At 44.2% G+C, this 23,704-nt stretch overlaps 1 protein-coding gene across 1 annotated transcript in view; it reads right to left on the reverse strand.

The window, feature by feature from the left end:
* Positions 1–23,704, reverse strand: part of LOC111555955 (solute carrier family 2, facilitated glucose transporter member 3-like) — a 79,575-nt gene that overhangs the window by 20,835 nt on the left and 35,036 nt on the right. The window contains exon 2 of the mRNA XM_026449256.1: positions 127–219. Coding sequence (XP_026305041.1) covers positions 127–219 — 93 coding nt within the window. The remainder of the gene's footprint in view (positions 1–126; positions 220–23,704) is intronic.

The following is a 23,704-nucleotide window of genomic DNA, read 5'->3' on the forward strand; positions in this document are numbered from 1 at the left end:
CTCCGGAGTAGCTGGGATTCCAGGCAGGTGCCACCGTGCCTGGCCTTGAATTCTGATTTCTTGAAACTCTACTTAAAGGAGTAACTTCCCTATTCCAGATTCTAATTCTTGTGGCCTGGTACTCACTATCTCAGGAGCATTGATGACCCCAGTGTTGTAGCCAAACTGGAAAGAGCCGATTGTAGCAACTGTGATGGCAAAGATCAGAGCTGGGGTGACCTGGAGGGAGGGAAGACAGGGAGGAGAGAGTGGTCCTTAAAACTCGTGATTGGTGACTGTTTCTTATTAATTATGGAGCCGTATTAGGAGAATTTGACCTATGAGTGGTATGAAAAGGACAAACATCACATGAGATTTAGGTAATTAATGGGGATGACGAAGGAATAGATTATACTAAAGAACTTATCTGAAGATAAGAATGTGACGTTAACTTGGTGAAAGTAGAAAGAAAATTGGGGAAGGAAGAAGTTAAGAGAAACTGGGTTGGTCAGTTTGGAAATATTTAAAAACTTGCATCAGGTAAAGGTAGGCACAGAATTCCACTCAAGAACTGGGAGGGCAGAGGACAACACAGCCCTGGGTAGGATCACTAAGAATTGATCATTTTGGAAACAAACACAGTGCAGTCTGATCTGTACCCAGACTCCACAGAAGCCCAGTGGTGGTTGGGGGCGGGGACGGTGGTGGTAGTTTGTGTCTTCACTGCTGGGCAGCTCTTTAAGTCTCTTATCTCTCAGGGCCATGTAACCTACTGGATCTACCCACTGCATCCTGTTCCCACTTGAGTCTTCTGGTTTATTAAATACTGTTCTGCTATCCCTAACCTAACCCCTGGATGGGGGAAGAAAGAACACTTGGCTCACTACAAACCTAACAAATAAGACATTTCTAGCCGGGCGCGGTGGCTCATGCCTGTCATCCCAGCACTTTGGGAGGCCGAGGCAGGTGGATCACCTGAAGTCAGGAGTTCGAGACCACCCTGGTGAACATGGTGAAACCCCATCTCTACTAAAGATACAAAAATTAGCCAGGCATGATGGTGTGTGTCTGGTACTCACTATCTCAGGAGCATTGATGACCCCAGTGTTGTAGCCAAACTGGAAAGAGCCGATTGTAGCAACTGTGATGAGCTACTAGGAGGGGCTGAAGCAGGAGGATCGCTTGAACCTGGGAGGCGGAGGTTGCAGTGAACCGAGACCATGCCACTGCACTCCAGCCTGGGCAACAGAGCAAGACTCCGTCTCAAAAAAAAAGTGAAAATAAAAAAAAGAGAGACATTTCTTAGTGGGGGGAACCAGTCTTCTTCACCTTGCTTGGAATAATTCAGCTGGGGAAGTGGATATTATTTTAGATTGCCACCTTGGGGCAGCTCAATTTGTATACCTGAAGCCATCTTCTATGTCCTTTCCCACCCCCCCACCAATCCCTTCAAACTTTCCTATCTTAAATTCCTTTCCTTTCAGGTCAGACAGGGTAGATAGCAGGCTGGAAGCTTCAGTGGGAGAACTGACCTTGCCTGCAGCCTCCCAGATGTCTCAGTCACAACTAAGCGTCAATACCCTGGAGGACCCTGCCAGTACAATGCGGTCACATCTTTTCCCTTTTAGTAAAAGTCCCTTCTTTCTCCTCTCATCATTCACTATCTTTGAGAGCCTTATTTTTTTCATTAGTCTCATAACTTTCCATCCCTTCTCTTATTTGCCCTTCATTTTCTTTCTTTCTTTTTTAAGTAGAGATGGGATCTCACTGTATTGCCCAAGGCTGGTCTCCAACTCCTGGCCTCAAGTGATCCTCCTGCCTCAGTCTCCCAAATGCTGGGATTATTTTTAAAGGTTACAACTGGAATTCAACTGAGTCTTGAGAATCTAAAAAATGTGTTGACCTGGGCACAGTGGCTCACATCTATAATCCCAGCACTTTGGGAGGTCGAGGCGGAAGGATCACTTGAGCCTAGCAGTTTGAGACCAGCCTGGACAACACAGTGAGACCCCTTCTCTATCAAAAAAAAAAAAAATTAGCTGGATGTGGTAATGGCAGACGCCTATAGAGCCAGCTACTTGGGAGGCTGAGGTGGGAGGATCACTTGAGCCCAGGAGGTAGAAGCTGCAGTGAGCTATGATCTTGTCATTGCACTGCAGCCTGGGGAACAGAGTGAGACCCTGCCTCAAAAAAGAAAGAAAAAAAAAAGTGTGTTGAGCGTATTGAGATAAGTGTTCTTTGAGCAAGCAGGACCTAGGAGGAACCTAATGCTCAAAATCCAGTTCTGGACTGGGCTGGCCCCCAAAGCAACAGAGATGTCCAAGCTTAGATAGTTCTTCACTCTGGCCACTAGAGAAGAGTTGCTCAATAGAACTGTTTGCTGATGTACTTCGAGAGATTGGTTGGTTGAACTGGGTCTTCAGTCTACTTTGGGAGGAGCCTCGCTCAGTCACAGTCACAGCTCTGGTGATGAGGCTTGAGGGATTAAGTATGTCAGGATGGGCCAGTGAGGCTAGATGCCCTAAAACACCTATGCTGTGTCATTTGATTCCTTTTGAAATCTTTCTGTATCTTTATTTAAAAAAAAAAAAGGAAAAAAAGAGGAAATGTGATGGGCGATGGGTAAATTTCAAAACAGAGTAAGTTCGTGAGAATGTTATAAAATGTTCACCTACAGCCTGACCAATGTGGTGAAAGCCCATCTGTACTAAAATTACAAAAATTAGCTGGCCGTGATGGCGCGTGCCTGTAGTCCCAGCTATTCAGGAGGCTGAGACAGGAGAATTGCTTGAAACCGGGAGGCAGAGGTGGCAGTAAGCCGAGATTGCGAGATTGAGTCACTGCACTCCAGCCTGGGTGTCAGTGAGACTCTGTCTCGAACAAACAAACAACATGTACAGTATTTACACTTAAACAAACAGTTTTTACACCGAATACTTTAATGTAGGTCTACCTAGAAAAAAAGGAATGAATAGAATAATTGTCTGAGTTCTCTTAGTTCTAAATGCAGTTATCTGCAGAATGTAAATCTCAATCCCAGTTTCATGCAACTTTGTGGGATGAATGCTTGCTAGTGTGATAACCAAGTGGAAAACAAACATAAAATCCTGAAGTCAGGGAACACAAGACTTTAAACACATTGAGGTGAAGACAGGGAAAACTTTCTTTTTCATAAAACAATGTAAATGGCATTTCAAGACACACACAAAAAGCTAGTAACTGCTCTAAAACTTTGCTTGCATCTGTTATAATCCTCATAAAGAACAACTTGTGTTAAAGCAACTTTTTAATCTTCCTTTTTTAGGTTAGTGGAGGCAGAGTTCACTTTGAATTTGAAAACACTGTAGAAAATAAGTCCTCAGGATTAAGAAGGAAAACATTTGAGAAATGTTGATTTTCCTGTCTAAACTGGGTTTAAATCATCCATCCATCACTCCTGTTGATGCTAAAGGGCCTAATCCCAGCTCTCAGGCCCGTCCCACTTTCAGGAAGGTCTTCCCTCCTCCTCCTTCTCCCTTCTTCAAAAATGAATCCATTCCACATCAGGGCTAGGTGAATTATCCTAAATCAAAATTTGAATCATGTCAATTTCCTACTCAAATATCTTCAAGATTATTGAATAAAGCCTAGGCCAGTACTGTCCAATACAAATATAATGTGAGCCACAGATATATATATATATTTTTTTGAGACACAGTTTCACTTTGTTGCCTAGGCTAGAGTGCAGTGGTGGGATCTCAGCTCACTGCAACCTCTGCCTCCCGGGTTCAAGTGATTCTCCTGCCTCAGCCTCCTGAGTAGCTGGGACTACAGGCGCATGACGCCACACCCGGCTAATTTTTTGTATTTTTAATAGAGACAGGGTTTCATCGTGTTAGCCAGGCTGGTCTCGAACTCCTGACCTTGTGATCTGCCTTTCTTGCCCTTCCAAAGTGCTGGGATTACAGGCATCAGCCACTGTGCCTGGCCCAACCACAGATGCAATTTAAAATTTTTCTGCTGGGTATGGTGGCTCACACCTGTAAGCTGAGCACTTTGGGAGGCTGAGGAGGATGGATCATTTCAGTTCAGTAATTCAATACCAGCCTGGCCAACATCACCAAACCCTGTCTCTACGAAAAACACAAAAAAATTAGCCAGGTGTGGTGGCACACACCTGTAATCCCAGCTATTTGGGAGGCTGAGGCATGAGAATCACTTGAACCCGGGAGGCAGACGTTACAGTGAGCCTAGATTGTGCCACTGCACATCAGCCTGGGTGACTAAGTGAGACTTTGTCTCCAAAAAAAAAAAAAAAAAAAAAAAAAAGAAGAAGAAAAGTTCAGTAGCCACATTAAAAAAATAAAAAGAAACATATTGGCCAGGCACGGTGGCTCATGCCTAATCCCAGCATTTTGGGAGGCTGAGGCAGGTGGATCACGAGATCAGGAGTTCGAGACCAGCCGGGCCAATATAGTAAAACCCCATCTCTACTAAAAATACAAAAATTATCCGAGCATGGTGGCACATGCCTGTAATCCTAGCTATTCGGGAGGCTGAGGCAAGAGAATCACTTGAACCTGGGAGGCAGAGGGTGCAGTGAGCCGAGATCGCGCCACTGCACTCCACCCTGGGTGACAGAGTGAGACTCCACCTCAAAAAAAAAAAAAAGTTAATGTGTTAACTAACTTGTGATTATAATTTCACAATATACATGTATGTGAAAACATCATGTGCACATACTTTAAATGTATACAATTTTATTTGTCAATTATACTTCAATAAAGCTGAAAATATATTTTAAAAACTGTAATAAAATAAATGTAAGATAAAGTATTAAAAGATGGTTAACATGGGCTGGGTGCAGTGGTTCATGCAGGCAGGAGGATCACCTGAGGTTGGGAGTTCAAGACCAGCTTGACCAACATGGAGAAACAATGTCTCTACTAAAAATACAAAATTAGCCGGCCATAGTGGCGCAAGCCTCTAATCCCAGCTACTTGGGAGGCTGAGGCAAGAGAATCACTTGAACCCAGGGGCAGAGGCTGTGGTGAGCCAAGATTGCACCATTGCACTCCAGCTTGGGCAGCAAGAACGAAACTTCATCTTAAAAAAAAAAAAAAAAAAAGATGGTTCACATGGTAACCATTTTTCTTTTTTCTTTTTTTTTTGAGATGGAGTCTCATTCTGGCTGGGATTACTGGCACATACCACCACGCCTGGCTAATTTTTTGTTTTTATTTGTTTGAGACAAGAGTCTCACTCTGTTGTCCAGGCTGGAGTGCCGTAGCGCAATCTTGGCTCACTGCAACCTCTGCCTCCTGGGTGCAAGCAATTCTCCTGTCTCAGCCTCCCAAATAGCTGGGACTACAGGTACACACCACCACACCTGGTTAATTTTTGTGTTTTTAGTAGAGGTGGGGTTTTACCATATTGGTCAGTCTGGTCTCAAACTCCTGACCTCAGATGATCCACCCGCCTCGACCTCCCAAAGTGCTGGGATTATAGGTGTGAGCCACCACGTCCAGCCTACCTTTTTGTTGTTGTTGTTGTTGTTATGTGTTTTTACTACAATTTTTTTTTTTTTTTTTTTGAGACAGAATCTCGCTGTCAACCATGCAGGAGTGCAGTGGCGAAATCTCAGCTTACTGCAACCTCTGCCTCCTGGGTTCAAGAGATTCTCTTGCCTCCTCCTCCAGGGTAGCTGGGATTACAGGTGCCTGCCACCATGCCTGGCTAATTTCTGTATTTTTAGTAGAGACAGGGTTTCACCCTATTGGCCAGGCTGGTCTTGAACTCCTGACTTTGTGATCCACCCACCTCGGCCGCCCAAAGTGCTGGGATCACAGGTGTAAACCACTGTGCCTGGCCCACAATTTTTTTTTTTTTTTTTTTAGACGGAGTCTCACTCTGTCGTCCAGGCTGGAGTGCAGTGGCCGGATCTCAGCTCACTGAGAGCTCTGCCTCCCGGGTTCAGGCCATTCTCCTGCCTCAGCCTCCCAAGTAGCTGGGACTACAGGCGCTCGCCACCAGGCCCGGCTAATTTTTTTTTGTATTTTTATTAGAGACGGGGTTTCACCGTGTTAGCCAGGATGGTCTCGATCGCCTGACCTTGTGATCTGCCCGCCTTGGCTTCCCAAAGTGCTGGGATTACAGGCGTGAGCCACTGCGCCCGGCCAACACAATTTTTTAAAAATGGAATTTGTCTTAGTAGAATTTTGAACTTGGAAGACCAGGTACCCCTTTCTTCTTTCTTCTTTCCCCCATTTCCCCCTTTTGCAATGGGAATGTCTAGCCTATGCTTGTCCCACCATTATATTATGGAAGCACATGACTTGTCAGGTTTCCCAGGCTCAGGTTGGAAAAACAATTTGCCTCAGGATTAATCATACCTCTTGTCTCACCCAAACCAAATTTAGATGATATTCAGATGAAATTTTGGATTTGGAACTCATGCTGGAATGGGTTAAGACTTTAGGGCCTGATGGAATAGAGATGAATGTATTTTGCATATGAGGACATAAACTTTGGGGGGCCAGAGCGCAAAGAGTCATGGACTAAATTGTGTCCTAAAATTCATATTTTGAAGCCCTAACCCCTAGTAACTTAGAATGGAACTGTATTTGGAGATGGGTCTTTAAGGAGGCAATTAAGGTTACATGAGGTCACTAGGGTGGGGCTCTAGTCCAATAGGACAGGTGTCCTTATGAGAAGAGGAAGAGGCATTAGGCCTGTGAATAGAGAAAAGGCCATGTGAGGACACTGAGGAGAGAGCCATCTGCTACCGAAGGGGAGAGGTCTCAGGAGAAACTAACCCTGCTGGCACCTTGATCTTGGATGTCCAGCATCTAGAACTATGAGAAAACAAATTCCTGTTTACACATACAGTAAAGCAGATAAAAATGCACTAATCTGGAGTTTACAGTTGGGTGAATATTTACATCTGTATTCACAGATATAACCATTACCTGGATCAAGATCTAGATTCTTTAACATTTCTTGCTCCTCAGAAAGTTTCCTTGTGCTGGTTCCAGTCTATAGCCTCCCTCTCCAGAAGAAACCACTATTTTTACTTCTGCCATCAGCAATGAATTTTATTGTTCTTGACCTTTAAATGGAACCATAGAGTATGTACTCTTTTGTGCTCAGATGTTTTATCACTGAGCACAGTGTCTATGAGTACTATGTGGTGGTGCTGGCAGTTCATTTCTTCTTACCGCTGAGTAGTATTCCACTTCTGGCTATGCCAACATTTATTTATCTATTCTCCCACTGATGTACGCATCATTGTTTCTAGTTCGAGCTATTATAAACATTCCTGATATTTGCTCAATGTATGAATTCTTTTCTCTCGGGTGTATATTTAGGAATGAGATTGCTGGGTTGCTGTTTTTTTTTTTGGCAGTAAATAATTATTTATTTATTTATTTATTTATTGGGTTGCTGTTTTTTTCCGGCAGTAAATATTTATCTATTTATTTATTTTAAGACAGGGTCTCACCTTATTTATTTATTTATTTTAAGACAGGGTCTCACTCCGTCGGCCAGGCCGGAGTTCAGTGGCACAATCTCAGCTTATTGCAGCCTCCACCTCCCAGGTTCAAGCAATTTTCATGCCTCAGCCTCCCAAGTAGCTGGGATTACAGGCGCACGCCACCATGCCCAGCTAATTTTTACATTTTTAGTAATGAGGGGTTTCACCATATTGGCCAGGCTGGTCTCAAACCCCTGACCCTCAGTTGATCCACCCACCTCAACCTCCCAAAGTGCTGGGATTACAGGTGTGAGCCACCACACCCGGCTATAAATCGTAAATTCTAAGCAAAAACAAGTGAGCTACATCTTTGTCTTAACATGCATATGGTATTTTAATAATGTTTTTATACATTATTTCAATTGATCCTCAAAACTTTTGTGGGAAGTAAGTAAAGTAGTTAATCTTATCACCATTTTATGGGTATAAAAACTGAAAGATAATTTAAATGACCAATTTAAAGGTCAGAATATTACTAAGTTGTGAATTATGATTAGAAACTGCGGCCGGGCGCGGTGGCTCAAGCCTGTAATCCCAGCACTTTGGGAGGCCGAGACGGGCGGATCACGAGGTCAGGAGATCGAGACCATCCTGGCTAACACGGTGAAACCCCGTCTCTACTAAAAAATACAAAAAACTAGCCGGGCGAGGTGGCAGGCGCCTGTAGTCCCAGCTACTCAGGAGGCTGAGGCAGGAGAATGGCGTGAACCCGGGAGGCGGAGCTTGCAGTGAGCTGAGATCCAGCCACAGCACTCCAGCCTGGGTGACAGAGCGAGACTCCGTCTCAAAAAAAAAAAAAAAAAAAAAAGAAACTGCATTTTCTGGCCACTTGCGGTGGCTCACGCCTGTAATCCCAGCACTTTGGGATGCCAAGGCGGGAGGATCTCCTGATCTCAGGAGTTCGAGACCAGTCTGGGCAACTTGGCAAAACCCCATCTGTACTAAAAATAAAAAAATTAGCTGGGCGTGGTGGTGCACGCCTGTAAACCCGGCTACCCAGGAAGCTAAGGCAGAAGAATAGCTTGAGCCTGGGAGGTCGAGGCTGCAGAGAGCCGAGATGGTGCCACTGCACTCCAGCCAGGGTGACAAAGGCAGACCTTGTCAAGAGAGAAAGAGAGAGAAAGAGAGAGAGAGAGAGAGGGCGGGCCGGGCGCGGTGGCTCACGCCTGTAATCCCAGCACTTTGGGAGGCCGAGACGGGCGGATCACAAGGCCAGGAAATCGAGACCATCCCGGCTAACACAGTGAAACCCCGTCTCTACTAAAAATACAAAAAATTAGCCAGGCGCAGTGGCGGGCGCCTGTAGTCCCAGCTACTCCGGAGGCTGAGGCAGGAGAATGGCGTGAACCCGGGAGGCGGAGCTTGCAGTGAGCCGATATCACGCACTGCACTCCAGCCTGGGCGACAGAGCGAGACTCTGTCTCAGAAAAAAAAAAAAAAAAAAAAAAAAAAAAGGAAGGAAGGAAGGGAGAAAGAGAGAGAAAGAGAGAAAGAAAAGAAAGGAAAAGAAGAAATAGAAATGCAAACTCAAGCCCCTCCTATGCCCTCAGACCTCCAGAATCAGAATTACTGAGACCAGAGCTCAGGAATTTGTGTCTAACAGGCTCTCCAGGTGGAGGTCAACAGTGGAAAAAGGGAGCTAAAGTTGGAGGGAAAACTGATCTAACCAATTTATTTACAGATATATGAGTATATAGTTTAAAGATCTCTGAGCAGAATTATTCCATTGCTTTAACTCACTCAGTAACCCTTCCCTACATGAAACAAATCCCATTATTGGTTTAAAAAAAAAAAAATATATATATATATATATTTATCCTTATTAAGTCTCTTATCTAACATTCTGGTCCTAAATGACGGTGGATAATATAATTTCAAATTGTTTTTTTTCTTTATTGGTCTTTTTTAAAGGCCATTCCAAGTGTATTTCATGTACCACTTAAAGTATGGTGTCCAGAACTAATCTTAGTGAAAAAACTATAGTATATCAAAAGAAACACCTGGTGGTTACAATGTGAATATTCATAATTTTTTTTTTTTTTTGAAATGGAGTCTCGCTCCGTCACCCAGGCTGGAGTGTAATGGCGTGATCTTGGCTCACTCCAACCTCTGCCTTCTGGATTCAAGAAGCTGCAGATAGAATCTAGCTAAACATAGAGACAGTTTCAAGGCAGTGTTTATTTATCCTCATCTGCCTCCCTGAGTCATTTCTATCTCCAAGGAATGAACCAGTGGGAGGTTATAAAGGGGTTACCTTCACTTCCTTATTAGTTCCCACTTTCCTTTCTTGCCTGTCATCTTCTGACATGCACAGAAAGGAACCTCCCTAGGACAGCCAAAACCTAGACATACTTCCCTTAGACACAACCCTCAAGTCCTGACTGTTCTCCTTCCAGCTCTTCAATATTTGTATCTCAGTTTGTCTTTTTTTCTTTTAAACAATTCCCTTTCTTGTTCTTTTTTTTCTTTTTCCATTTGCCCCAGGTAGCCACCAACTTAATGCTCCTATGTCTATTCCATCCTCTTTTCCAGTCTCTATTACCTAAGCATCCTTGTCCCTGCCCATCCTAGCCAAACATTTTGCTTTTCCTTGGTTCATGTTTGGGTCTGGAACATACAGACATAGTCAATATATCATTTAATAAATGATTAGCTGATTAAATAAATCTCTAGCTCTAAATATAAAAGCATTGAGATCAGGAAACATTACTGTTCTCTATCTTAAAAAATAATAAAAACGTAGTAAGTAAAAAAGCATTAGGAAAAGATCATTTTTGCCACTAGATTATAAGTGGTAACATAGAATTTGAAAAATCAGAAGCATGTGAAAAGAGTGACTTAGTTGTATCTGGGTATGGCTGAGAAAGAATTTTTCTCTTTCATCTTTTAATCTCCATCAGACCTTACTCCTCTCAGGTAGCCTAAGAATGAAGCTATTTACTTTTGTCTCATTAGTTCTTCTTTGATCCTGAAAGCTGCAGTCAATACAAAAGAAACACCACAGCCCCAGGAAAAGATTCCAGTGTCCCCACGTGGAGGACAGCATCATTCTTTGTCTCCCACATTCTTATTTACCTGGTGACAGGACAGTGACCTCTGCCCCCATCTCTCTCACTAATAAGTAACCAGTCAACATGATTAGTAAAGGCTCGTTCCAAAATAGCTACATGTCTCACTAGGGTTCTTGAAAGATAAGAACAGAGCTTCTAGTTTAAGTTGTATTGTATTACGTAGGTTTTAGAGATGACAGAAGAAAAGTAGGATTACTTACCTCCTCAAGTAAAACCTTACAACTGCAACAAATGAATAAACATGGGGAAGAGAAACAAAAGGCCAGAAAGGAAAATGAGATATGGTGAGAGTATAATTTTTCTTTAAATAACAGTATATGAACATAGTGTCCAAATTTAATCACTGGGCACTGTTAACATTTTAAAAATTATGGAGATTGAGAATGGTGACAGAAAAATGTAAACTTTTCCATTTTACAAAAGTGGAAAAATGCAGCGCTTCATTTTTGTCCCACTAAAGTCTAGAAAGATTATTCAGAGATGATTTGTATGTACTAAAAGAAGAGAGAAGTGGAAGTGGAATTATTTCATTAAGTTTAAAACTTATCTAACTTTTTCCCATAAAGTTAATAAAATCAGAGAAATACCATAGTCCTAAATATAGGTATTACTGAGATTTGGGGCCAGACAATTACTTGTCACAGAGGCTTGTCCCATGCATTGCGGACTGTTTAGCAGAATCCCTGGCCTCTCCCCACTAGAAGCACATAATCCCTTTCCTACAATCATGACGACAAAAATATCTCTAGACATTGCCAGATGTCCACTGGGAGCAAATCACCGCTGTTTGAGAACCACTGCCTCAGACACCATGCACCTTGATTTCAGCAAGACAGCTCAGAAAATCTCCAGTGAGATCCTCTGCAAAAGGCTGAAATACCTCACCCATCTGACACTCAACTGTTTGGGAAACTCGTTTATTTTGTATATAGTCTAGACGAAGCAAAGAAAAAAGAAAGGTTTTCGCACTAAAATTCAAAGCATAACTCATAGAAAGGCTTTGGTCTCCTCAGGAAGCACTTACTCTCTCTCTCCTTTTAAATTATTATAAAATATCCCAAACACACAAAGCAAAATGTTAACATCTGATAGCTTCAACTGGTTATTTGATTTCCAAATCCAACAACGGATTAGATGAAAATAAGAAGAGACAGGTAGGAACACTGACACGCTAATGACAATAAGAAAGAAAACAGGGCCAGGCACGGTGGCTCATACCTGTAATCCCAGCACTTTGGGAGGCCGAGATGAGTGGATCATGAGGTTAGGAGTTTGAGACCAGCCTGACCAACATGGTGAAACCTCATCTCTCCTAAAATTACAAATATTAGCCAGGTATGGTGGCACGCGCCTGTAATCCCAGCTATTCAGGAGGCTGAGGCAGGAGAATCGCTTGAACCTGGGAGGTGGAGGTTGCAGTGAGCCCAGATCGTGCCATTGCATTCCAGCCAGGGCAACAGAGAGACTCCATTTCAAAAAAAAAAAAAAAAAGTTAGCCAGGCATGGTGGCACGCCTGTAGTCCCAGCTACTTTGGAGGCTGAGGCAGGAGAATCTCTTGAACCCAGGAGATGGAGGTTGCAGTGAGCCAAGATCTCACCACTGCACTGAAGCCTGGGTGACAGAGCAAGATGCTGTCTCAAAAAAAGAAAAAGAAAGGAAACAGACAAACTGTAAAAGGCAAACATATTTCTGAAAGAATGGCAAATCCGAGGGATGACAGTCCTACATTTTGTGTATGATTATTCTGGTCACGTTAGTCCTTGGCATCCTACCTTATATGGCATATGACCAACCAGGATGATAACATGTCTGAAAACAGGTCATGAAGGACAGCTGGAGAAACTAGAATTGTTTGTTTAGCTCAGAAAATAGAAGATGTTGGGAGAGAATGTGATAACTATCTTCCAATATTTAATGTGCTTAGAAAAGTGTGTACTTTTCAGGAACCCCAAATGGAAATGGGCATCAAATCTATATAACATTTATAGTTACCTTAGTGTAACAGCAAGAACTTTCTGATAACTAGAGCTATCCAAAATATAATGGGCTGTCTTGTAAGTTAGTTAACTTTTTCACTGATGGCTTTTCCCCTGACTTCCAGTATTATATATCACTTGATCTTGACCAAAAGGCTAAGAAGCGATTAGAGTCATATATCTATGGCCTGTCTTATTTGTACCTGGGTGGTCAAAAAGCCTCTCAAATTACACCTAGCCAAAGAAGAAGTCCTGTTTATCTTTCAAACCCCCAAATCTTTTCCTTCTCTAGTCTTTCACATCTCCGTAAATATTTTATCAATATTCACTAAATTGCAAAAGCCGGGAGTTATTCAGGATTTTTCTCTTTCCCACATCTTCCATATCTAATCCACCAACAAAAACTGTTACCTTTATCTCCACAATACTCTTAGATTCCTTCCACTCATTCACATCTGCTACACCATACTTGTCAAAACCATTATAGACTGTCCCTTGATCTACTGAAGTAGTCTCCTAATGAGTCTCACTGATTCCTCTCTCTCCTTTTGTTTTTTGTTTTTTTGTTTGTTTTTTGAGATGGAGTTTCGCTCTTGTTGCCCAGGCTGGAGTGCAATGGCTCACAATGGAGTGAAATCTCAGTTCACGGCAACCTCTGCCTCCCAGGTTCAAGCGATTCTCCTGCCTCAGCCTCCTGAGTAGCTGGGAATACAGGCATGTACCACCACACTCAGCCAATTTTGTATTTTTAGTAAAGATGGGGTTTCTCCATGTTGGTCAGGCTGGTCTCGAACTCCCGACCTCAGGTGATCCGCCCACCTCAGCCTCCCAAATGTGCAGGGATTACAGGTGTGAGCCACTGCACCCAGCCACTAGTTAATGATCTTCAGCAATAACTTCCAAAGGAAACATGATTTTTACTCAAAGGTTAAAGCACTCTTACCCACATTCCATTGCAACCACTCTACTGAAGCTTCACCTGCAAAAGACATTGCCCACTATAAATCTCAACATGGATATCTTGTAAGCACTTCAAACTCAACATGGCCAAAACTGATCTTCCAAAAAAAGGCCGGGTGCGGTGGCTCATGCCTGTAATGCCAGCACTTTGGTTGGCCAGGGCAAGCAAATCACGAGGTCAGGAGTTCGAGACCAGCCTGACCAACATGGTGAAACCCTATCTCTACTAAAAACACAAAAATTAGCCGGGCAGAGTGGCACACGCCTATAATCCCAGCTACTCGGGAAGCTGGAGAATTGCTCGAACCCAGGAGGCGGAGGTTGCAGTGAGCCGAGATCAAGCCACTGCATTCCAGCCTGGGCAACAGAGTAACACTCCATCTCGGGATGGGGGGGGGGGGGGGGGGAGGGGAGGGGAATTGTTATCTACACTCTCATCTTGAACTTTCATTTCTTCTTATTTGCTAGTTCCAACTGCATTGATACTTTCTCAATTCCTCAGGCACACCAAGCTCTTTTGTATCTCAGGGCCCTATATATATGTTCCCTCTGACAAAAATGTTATTTTCTCCCATGGCTAGCATATTCTTTTAGACCCCAACTTCAATGTCACTACTTAAAAAGACCTTCCCTAAACACTCTTTCTTTTTTTTTTTGAGATGAAGTGTCTCTCTGTCTTACTGGGGTGCAGTGGTGCGATCTCGGCTCACTGCACTGCAGCCTCCGCCTCCCAGGTTCAAGCAATTCTCCTGTCTCAGCCTCCTGAGTAGCTGGGACTAATGGTGTGTGCCACCACATCCGGCTAATTTTGTATTTTTAGTAGAGATGGGGTTTCACCATGTTGGCCAGGCTGATCTCCAACTCTTGACCTCAGGTAATCCTCTCGCCTTGGACTCCCAAAGTGCTGGGATTGCAGGTGTGAGCCACTGTGCCTGACCTCCCTAACCACTCTTTCTAAAGAAGGTCCCTCTCTGTCAATTTCTTTTTATCATATATATATATATATTTTTGAGACAGAGTCTCACTTGGTCTCCCAGGCAGGAGTGCAATGACACAATCTCAACTCACTGCAACCTCCACCTACCAGGTTCAAGCAATTCTCATGTCTCAGCCTTCTGAGTAACTGTGATTGCGCCAAAACACCTGGCCCATTTTAGTATTTTTAGTAGAGACGAGGTTTTGCCATGTTGGCTAGGCTGGTCTCGAATGCCTGGCCTCAAGTGATCTGCCCATCTTGGCATCCCAAAGTGCTGGGATTACAGACATGAGCCACTGAGCCTGGCCCCTCTGTCAATTTCTATTTTAAGTTCTTCCTTCCTTCAATACCCAGCCTGGTACCTGTTATAGAGTAGCCTCTCAATAAGTGTAGAATGAATCAATGATGTTGTCATACAATGAAATACTATGTAGCCATTAAAAAGAAGGAATCTAAGAGTATTGTGGAGATAAAGCATCATCTGCCCAGTAAGATGTCTTCATCACTTCCCAGAGTAACCCCTTGATTCCCACTCTGGACATTAGGCATTTCATCTTTACATCCTCTTGAGACAGTTATGTCAATTTTAAGTTCTTTTCACAGGGCAGATAAAACAAAAGCATGCTTCCTCCATTTGTTTTCATTTTTTATTTCTTGGAGATGGGGTCTCCCTATGTTGCCCATAGTCTAGTCTCGAACTCCTGAGCTCAAGTCATCTTCCTGCCTCAGTCTCCAAAAGTGCTGGGATTACAAGCATGAGCCACTGTGCCCAACTCTCTGTTTTTGATGACCACCCCCTTGCTCCCCAAATGGCTGTATCAGCAAGTTGGGAGCCTAAGAAGAAATTTAAATAGGCTATTACTACCTCTGCAGCCGCCTATTCTCCTCAACCAATGTGATGCCCCCCTTACCCTAAATGCTTACACATTTACCACTGCTTCTTCCACAAATGCTCCTTTTTTTTCCTTTTCCTTTGTTTTTCTTGAGACAGGATCTCACTCTGACGTCCAGGCTGGAGTGTAGTAGCACAATTTCAGCTCACTGCAATCTTCACCTTCCAGGTTGAAGTGATTCTCCTGCCTCAGCCTCCCGAGTATCTGGGATTACAGGCTTACACCACCAGCCTGGCTAAGTTTTGTATTTTTAGTAGAGATAGGATTTCACCATGTTGGCAAGGCTGGTCTTGAAATCCTGACCTCAGGTGACCCGCCTCAGCCTCCCGAAGTGCTCGGATTACAGGTGTGAGCCACCACGCCTGGCTTACAAATGCTCCCTCTGAATGCACCAGCTTCACAACATGAAGTAGACTTTTAAAAATCGTTTTATAATTAGCCATACCCTATTGTGAAAATTTTTATATTTTTAATGCAAAACCAGACGTGAAATTCTGACTAATTTGGTTACACGTTTTTAACAAAGTCATTTTCCAAATCTTTAGCTTTCATGGGTTTTGTTTCCTAAAACTGATTTTCTTAAGAGTGTGCCTGGCCAGTCGTAGTGGTGCACGCCTATAGTCCCAGGTGGTTGGGAGGCTTAGGTGGGAGGCTCACTTGAGGCCAGCAGTTCTGGGCTGAAGTGCACTTTGCACATCAGGTATCGACACTAAGTCTGGCATCAATATGATAATCTCCCATGAGCGGGGGACCACAAGGTTACCTACGGAGAAGTGAACTAGCTCCTCCACAGAGCATGGCCCATATAAGTCCCGTGCTGATCCATAGTGGGATGGTGCCTGTGAATAGCCAGTTATGGCACTCCCGCCAGAACAATATAGCAAGACCCTGTCTCAAAAAATAATGTGTGTGGTTTGCTCATTTTTCTTTTCTACTTTTCACTACTTTCTTCTACTTTGCGAAAGAAAAGCTATCTCTAACCCACGTTAAACTTTTACTGTGGTGCAAGATGCACAATTTAAGAACGCATAGCAGCTGTGGAAGAGCACTATTGACAGCATCGATGGAAATTATTAAATGGAGCAGCACCCTACTTTAGCCAAGTGTGGTTATCTGTGGACGAATGACATCAGCATCTTTCGGGAGTCTGCTAGACATATAAATTCTCAGCCCCACCCCAGGCCTGCTGAGCCAGAATTTCAGCAGAGTGGGAACAGGAAATCTATATTGACAAGCCTTTGCAGTGGGTATTAATGAGGGCTAAACTTTTTTTTTTTTTTTTGAGATGGAGTGTCGCCCTGTCACTCAGGCTGGAATGCAAAATTTTAGAAGGATCAGTTGGTAAACAAACCCTAAGTAAAGTTCCAGAGTATATCTGTCTTAGAATCAAGATGGTTGGGCCAGGCATGGTGGCTCACGCCTGTAATCCCAGCACTTTGGGAGGCCAAGGCAGTGGATCACGAGGTCAAGAGGTCAAGACCATCCTGGCCAACATGGTGAAACCCCATCTCTACTAAAAATACAAAAATTAGCTGGGTGCGGTAGCACATGCCTGTAGTCCCAGCTACCCGGGAGGCTGAGGCAGGAGAATCACTTGAACCCAGGAGGCAGTGGTCACGATGAGCCAAGATTGTGCCACTGCACTCAAGCCTGGGTGATAGAGCAAGACTCCACTGTCTCAAAAAAAAAAAAAAAAAGATTTTTTTTCTTTTCTTGGCCAACATGGTGATACCCCGTCTTTACTAAAAACAAACAAACAAACAAAAATTAAAATTAGCCTGGTGTCATTGAAATTAGCTTTGGTTGTCATAGCTAAGAAATCATTAGCCAATCCAAGATCACGAAGATTAACATTTATGTTTTCTTCTAAGAGTTTTACGGTTGTAGCACTTTCATCCATTTTGAGTTAATTTTTATATATCATATGAAGTAAAGGTCCAATTGCATTCTTTGGCATACGGTTATCCTCTTGTCCCTTTACCGTTTGTTGAAAAGACTATTCTTTCCCCCATTGAATAATCTTGGTGCCCTTGTCAAAAATCAGTTGAACAGGCTGGGCGTGATGGCTGGTGCCTGTAATCCCAGCACTTTGAAAGGCCGAGGAGGGCAGATCACCTGAGGTCAGGAGTTCGAGATCAGCCTGACCAACACGGTGAAACCCTATCTCTACTGAAAATACAAAAAGCCAGGCGTTGTGGCACACACCTATAATCCCAGCTACTCAGGAGGCTGAGGCAGAAGAATCACTTGAACCCAGGAGGCAGTGGTTGCGATGAGCCAAGATCGTGCCACTGCACTCAAGCCTGGGTGACAGAGCAAGACTCTGCTGTCTCAAAAAAAAAAAAAAAAAAAAAAGAAAGAAAGAAATTTTGGAAAGGAAGTGATAGTCAATGTGAGGTGCAAAATGTACAGGTTTTGCAAGGAGCCCATTTATTATAAATGACCAGGGCTAGGGTATTAACCATGGGAATAAATGACTGGGGTGGACTGGAAAACGAGATGATTGGAAATGAGTGGACAAGAAACTGAAGGCCAGCTGTCTCCATGCATCATGGAAAGCCCAGACTGATGACAGTAGGAGTGGTGTAAACCAAGAAAATCAATCAGGCTTCTAAATTTTCAGGGAATGTGGGGAAGTGACCCAGGAGATCAGCAGATTATTACAATATCCTGATGCCATGCACTTAAAAGGAGCTGAGTTTTTAGGGGGTCAGCAACAGTTTGAAGCAGGCAAAGAGCAGCATCATAAGAGTTACAAGCCAAATGCTGAACCTACCCTGTAGTACTTTCAGAGAAGTGAGATCCTCTAACTTGAAAGATCAGGAAGGGGATCATGGGAAACGTGGCATTTATATGGACCATGAAAGATGAAAAGAATTTTGAGAGAAATAGACTTGGAAAGATAATTACAGGCAGAGAGATGCTATTACCAACCAAAGAGCTGACACTGCTCCGCCCACCTGGTGCTTCTGCAAATCGGCCTACAGAGCCCGTTGCTATGGTGCTAATAGCATCCTTGGTATTACCAGAGCTGGTTAGCAGTTGGCCACTAGGTGGCAGTGTATATCTTTGCACCACCCCTCCCAGTACTGCCCCTGGAGAAAAACTGAAAGTGAGAATTAGCATAGGTACAGCTGAGGTGGCTTGTGGATGGTGTTATTTAGTTAGACCTGAAGAAGCAAAGCCCTCGGAGAAGAGGATACATTTGGGAACATTTAGGGAAAAGATCATGGAGAAGATAAAAGGAAAGGAAATTGCTTCAGGGCGAGAGTAAAATGAGATCTAAAAAGTAGTAGAGGGCTCTTAAAGGGAAAGCCATGTCCTCCCGGCCATTCCTTGAGGAACTAGTTGGTCAGGATAGCCACACCGCCCTAGGCTTTACAAAACTCCGGAAATACACTCTTGGATCCAGAGGTGACAATTCACTGAATGAGGATTACCCCAACCAGCCACAGCGTGAAATCCTTGGAGAAGGTGTGTGCTGACTTGATCAGAGGCACAAAGGGAAAGAATCCCAGCTTGAAGGACCAGTTCGAATGCCAAGACTCCATAAATCACTGCAAGAAAAACGCCTTGTGGTGAGGGTTCTAGGATTTCGGATCATTTCCAGATGAGAACCCACAAATGACTCACACAGTCTTTCCGAGGTTGTTAAACAGATTGCTTCCATCAGTATTGAGTCAGGAATTGAGGCTGCTCACCACCGCACTTACTTGTTAACTTTTTTTTTTTTTTTTTTTTTGAGACGGAGTCTTGCTCTGTCGCCCGGGCTGGAGTGCAGTGGCCGATCTCAGCTCACTGCAAGCTCCGCCTCCCGGGTTCACGCCATTCTCCTGCCTCAGCCTCCCGAGTAGCTGGGACTACAGGCGCCCGCCACCTCGCCCGGCTAGTTTTTTGTATTTTTAGTAGAGACGGGGTTTCACCGTGTTAGCCAGGATGGTCTCGATCTCCTGACCTCATGATCCGCCCGTCTCGGCCTCCCAAAGTGCTGGGATTACAGGCTTGAGCCACCGTGCCCGGCCTAACTTTTTTTTTTTTTTCTGAGACGGAGTTTCACTCTTGTTGCCCAGTCTCCAGTGCAATGGTGCATTCTTGGCTCGCTGCAACCTCCGCTTAAACTTCTTGGGTTTAAGCAATTCTCCTGCCTCAGCCTCCTGAGTAGCTGGGATTACAGACATGCACCACCATGCCCAGCTAATTTTTTACTTTTAGTAGAGACGGGGGTTTCTCCATGTTGGTCAGGCTGGTCTCGAACTCCAGACCACAAGTGATCCACCCGCTTCGGTCTCTCAAAGTGCTGGGATTACAGGCGTGAACCACCGCGCCCGCCATCAACTGTTTTCATAAAGTAATTATCAGTTGTTTAAAAAAAGAAGCAGCCAAAAGGAAGAACCAAAGAGAGAGGGGAGATGTGAAGATACGCAGTGCAAGGTGAGGAATAGGCACCAGAGCAACATTGGAAGAGAGTTTGAAGCAAGTCTTTTTTTTTTTTGGGGGGGGGGTGCTTGTTTACTCCCCATAATAATTTTCAAAAACTATGTATTTCCCCTACACATTTTTAAGTTGACATCTAAGAATTTTTTTTTTTTTTATGTTTAAGTAGCTTCCAGGGATTAATTTCTGCTGTTTATTATCTGGTATACATGCTTTCAGTGCCACTGCTAGCTTTTCCAGTGCTTTTGTGCAGATTTGGCAAAGGTGCCCTTCTGAGAAAAAGCAGGTTTTCTAGGAATGGTACTCTTGTGTAAAGAAAAATGTGCCCCTTCCTCTGGATGAGGAGGAGAGCCTGGCCAGTGGATTGCAGCCTCTACTTATCCCACGAAACTGCACAACTAAGTTCAGGCCTCCACTTGTCCCCAAAACTATACAAACCATACATAAAAGCTTTGTCAACTTTAACTTAAAAAACAGGCCATGCGCGGTGGCTCACACCTGTAATCCCACTATGGCCCACAAAGCCTCTATCTGCACAAAAAGAGTCAGCTGACCCAGGCTCTACTCAGATAAGCCTTCAAACTAGGGTATTTTCATATGCTGTTTCCTCTATCTGAAACACTCTTTCTCCAGATCTCCTCATGGCTGGCTGTTTATGTATTCTGGTTTCTGCTCAAATTTACCGTAAAGAGACCCTCCTGACCACACCACAGGCATATCTTGCTGTATTGCACTTCGCTTCATTGCATTTTGCCCCTATTGCGCTTTTTTACAAATTGAAGGTTTGTGGCAATCCTGTGTTAAGCAAGTCTATTGGCCTCAGTTTTCCAACAGCATGAGCTCACTTTGAGTCTCTGTGCCACATTCTGGTAATTCTTGCAATATTTCAAACATTTCCTTATTATTATATCCCTTATGGTGATCTGTGACCAGTGATCTTTGATATTACTATGGTCTTTGTTTTGGCATGAACCACAGCCACACAAGACAATGAATGTGGGCCAGGTGCGGTGGCTCCCGCCTGTAATCCCAGCACTTTGGGAGGCTGAGTCAGGCGGATCAGGAGGTCAGGAGATCGAGACCATCCTTGCTAACATGGTGAAACCCCATCTCTACTAAAAATATAAAATATTAGCTGGGCTTGGTGGCACATGCCTGTAGTCCCAGCTACTTGTGAGATTGACGCAGGAGAATTTCTTGAACCTGGGAGGCGGAGGTTACAGTGAGTCGAGATTGTGCCACTGCACTCCAACCTGGACAGCAGAGTGAGACTCTGTCTCAAAAATAATAAAAATAAAAATAAAATACAATAAATCTAATCAATAAATACTGTATGCATTCTGACTGCTCCACTAACTGGACATTTCCCATTTCTCTCTCCTTCTCTCTCTTCTCAGGCCTCCCTATTTCCGGAGACAATAATATTGAAAATTAGGCCAATTAAAAACCCTAAATGGCATATAATTATTGAAGTGAAAGAGTCAAACATATCTCACTTTAAATCAAAAGCTAGAAATGAGTAAGCTTAGTGATAAAGGCATGTTAAAAGCCAAGATAAGCCAAAAACAAGGCCTGTTGCACCAAACAGGTAGCCAAGCTATAAATACAAAGGAAAAGTTCTTGAGGAAAATTAAAAGTGCTGCTCCAGTGAACACACAAATGATAAGAAAGTGAAACAGGGGCCGGGCATGGTGGCTCACACCTGTAATCCCAACACTTTGGGAGGCCGTGGCAGGTGGATCATCTGAGGTCAGGAGTTTGAGACCAGCCTGGCCAACATGGCGAAATCCCATCTCTACCAAAAATACACAAATTAGCCAGGCATGGTGGCGTGTGCCTATACCCAGTTAATCCCAGCTACCCACAAGGCTGAGGCAGGAGAATCGCTGGAACCCAATGGGCAGAGGCTGCAGTGAGCCGAGATTGCGCCACTGCACTCCAGCCTGGGTAACAGACCAAGACTCTGTCTCAAAAAAAAAAAGAATAAAAGAAAGAAAAGAAAGTGAAACAGATGTTTGCTGATATGGAGAAAGTTTTCGTGGTCTAAATATAAATAGACCACTAAACATTTTCTTAAGCCAACGCCTAATCCAGAGCAAGGTCCTAACTTTCTTTAATTTTTTTTTTTTTTCTTTGAGATGGAGTCTTGCTCTGTCGCCTAGGCTGGAGTGAGTGCAGTCGCGTGATCTTGGCTCACTGCAACCTCCGCCTCCCAGGTTCAAGCTATTCTCCTGCCTCTACCTCTCAAGTAGCTGGAACTACAGGCGCCCACCACCATGCCCAGCTAATTTTTATATTTTTTAGTAGAAACAGGGTTTCACCACGTTGGCCAAGCTGATCTAGAACTCCTGGCCTCAGGTGATCCACCCCCCTCAGCCTCCCAAAATGCTGGGATTACAGGCATAAGCCACTGGGCCCAGCCAAATTTCTTTCATTTTATGAAGGCTGAGAGAGGTAAGGAAGCTGTAGAAGAAAAGTTAGAAGGTAGCAAAAGTTGGTTCATGAGGTTTAAGGAAAAAAGCTGTCCCTATAACCTAAAAGTACCAGGTAGGTGATGCAGCAAATGCTGATATAGAAGCTACAACAAGTTATCCAGATCTAGCTAAGATAATTGATGAAAGTGGCAACACTATACAACAGATTTTCAGTGTAGATGAAACAGCATTATATTGGAAGAAGATGCCATCTAGGACTTTTGTGGGATTTTTTTTTGTTTTTTTTATTGTTTTTTTTTTGTGAGACATAACTCTTGTTGCCCAAGCTGGAGTGCAATGGCTCAATCTCGGCTCACTACAACCTCTGCCTCCTGGGTTCAAGTGATCCTCCTGCCTCAGCCTCCTGAGTAGTTGGGACTACAAGCGCGCGACACCAAGCCAGGCTAATTTTTGAATTTTCCTGCCTCAGCCTCCCAAGTAGCTGGGATTACAGGGATGCGCCACCATGCCCGGCTAATTTTGTACTTTTAGTAGAGACAGGGTTTCTCCATGTTGGTCAGGCTGGTCTCGAACTCCTGACCTCAGGTGACCCACCCACCTTGGCCTCCCAAAGTACTGGGATTACAGGGTGAGCCACTGCACCCAGCCTATATATATATGTATTTTGAGACAAAGTCTCACTCTGTCGCCTAGGCTGGAGTGCAGTGATGCTTTCTTGGCTCACTGCAACCTCCACCTCCCAGGTTCAAGCAATTCTCATGCCTCAGCATTCCTACTAGCTGGGACTACAGGCGTCTCCACCAAGCCAGGCTAATTTTGGTATTTTTAGTAGAGAGGGAGTTTTGCCGTGTTGGCCAGGCTTAACTGTATCTTTGTACCCATGAGCCATCCCTACTCCTCCCACCTCCATTACTCATCTCAGCCTCTAGCAATCATTATAGGCTGGGCGTGGTGGCTCACACCTGTAATCCTAGCACTTTGGGAGGCCAAGGTGGGTGGATCACCTGAGGTCAGGAGTTCAAAATCTGACCAACATGGTGAAACCCTGTCTCTACTAAAAACACAAAAATCAGCCGGGCGTGGTAGCGGGCACCTGTAATCCCGGCTACTAGGGAGGCTGAGTCAGGAGAATTGCTTGAACACGGGAGGCGGAAGTTGCAGTGAGCCGAGATGGAGCCATTGTACTCCAGCCTGGGTGACAGTGGGACCTTCTCAAAAAAACAAACAAGGCCGGGCGCGGTGGCTCAAGCCTGTAATCCCAGCACTTTGGGAGGCCGAGACGGGCAGATCACGAGGTCAGGAGATCGAGACCATCCTGGCTAACACGGTGAAACCCCGTCTCTACTAAAAATACAAAAAACTAGCCGGGCGAGGTAGCGGGCGCCTATAGTCCCAGCTATTCGGGAGGCTGAGGCAGGAGAATGGCGTGAACCTGGGAGGCGGAGCTTGCAGTGAGCTGAGGTCCG

Source organism: Piliocolobus tephrosceles, chromosome 10, assembly GCF_002776525.5.
Source record: "Piliocolobus tephrosceles isolate RC106 chromosome 10, ASM277652v3, whole genome shotgun sequence".
Lineage (NCBI taxonomy): Eukaryota > Metazoa > Chordata > Mammalia > Primates > Cercopithecidae > Piliocolobus > Piliocolobus tephrosceles.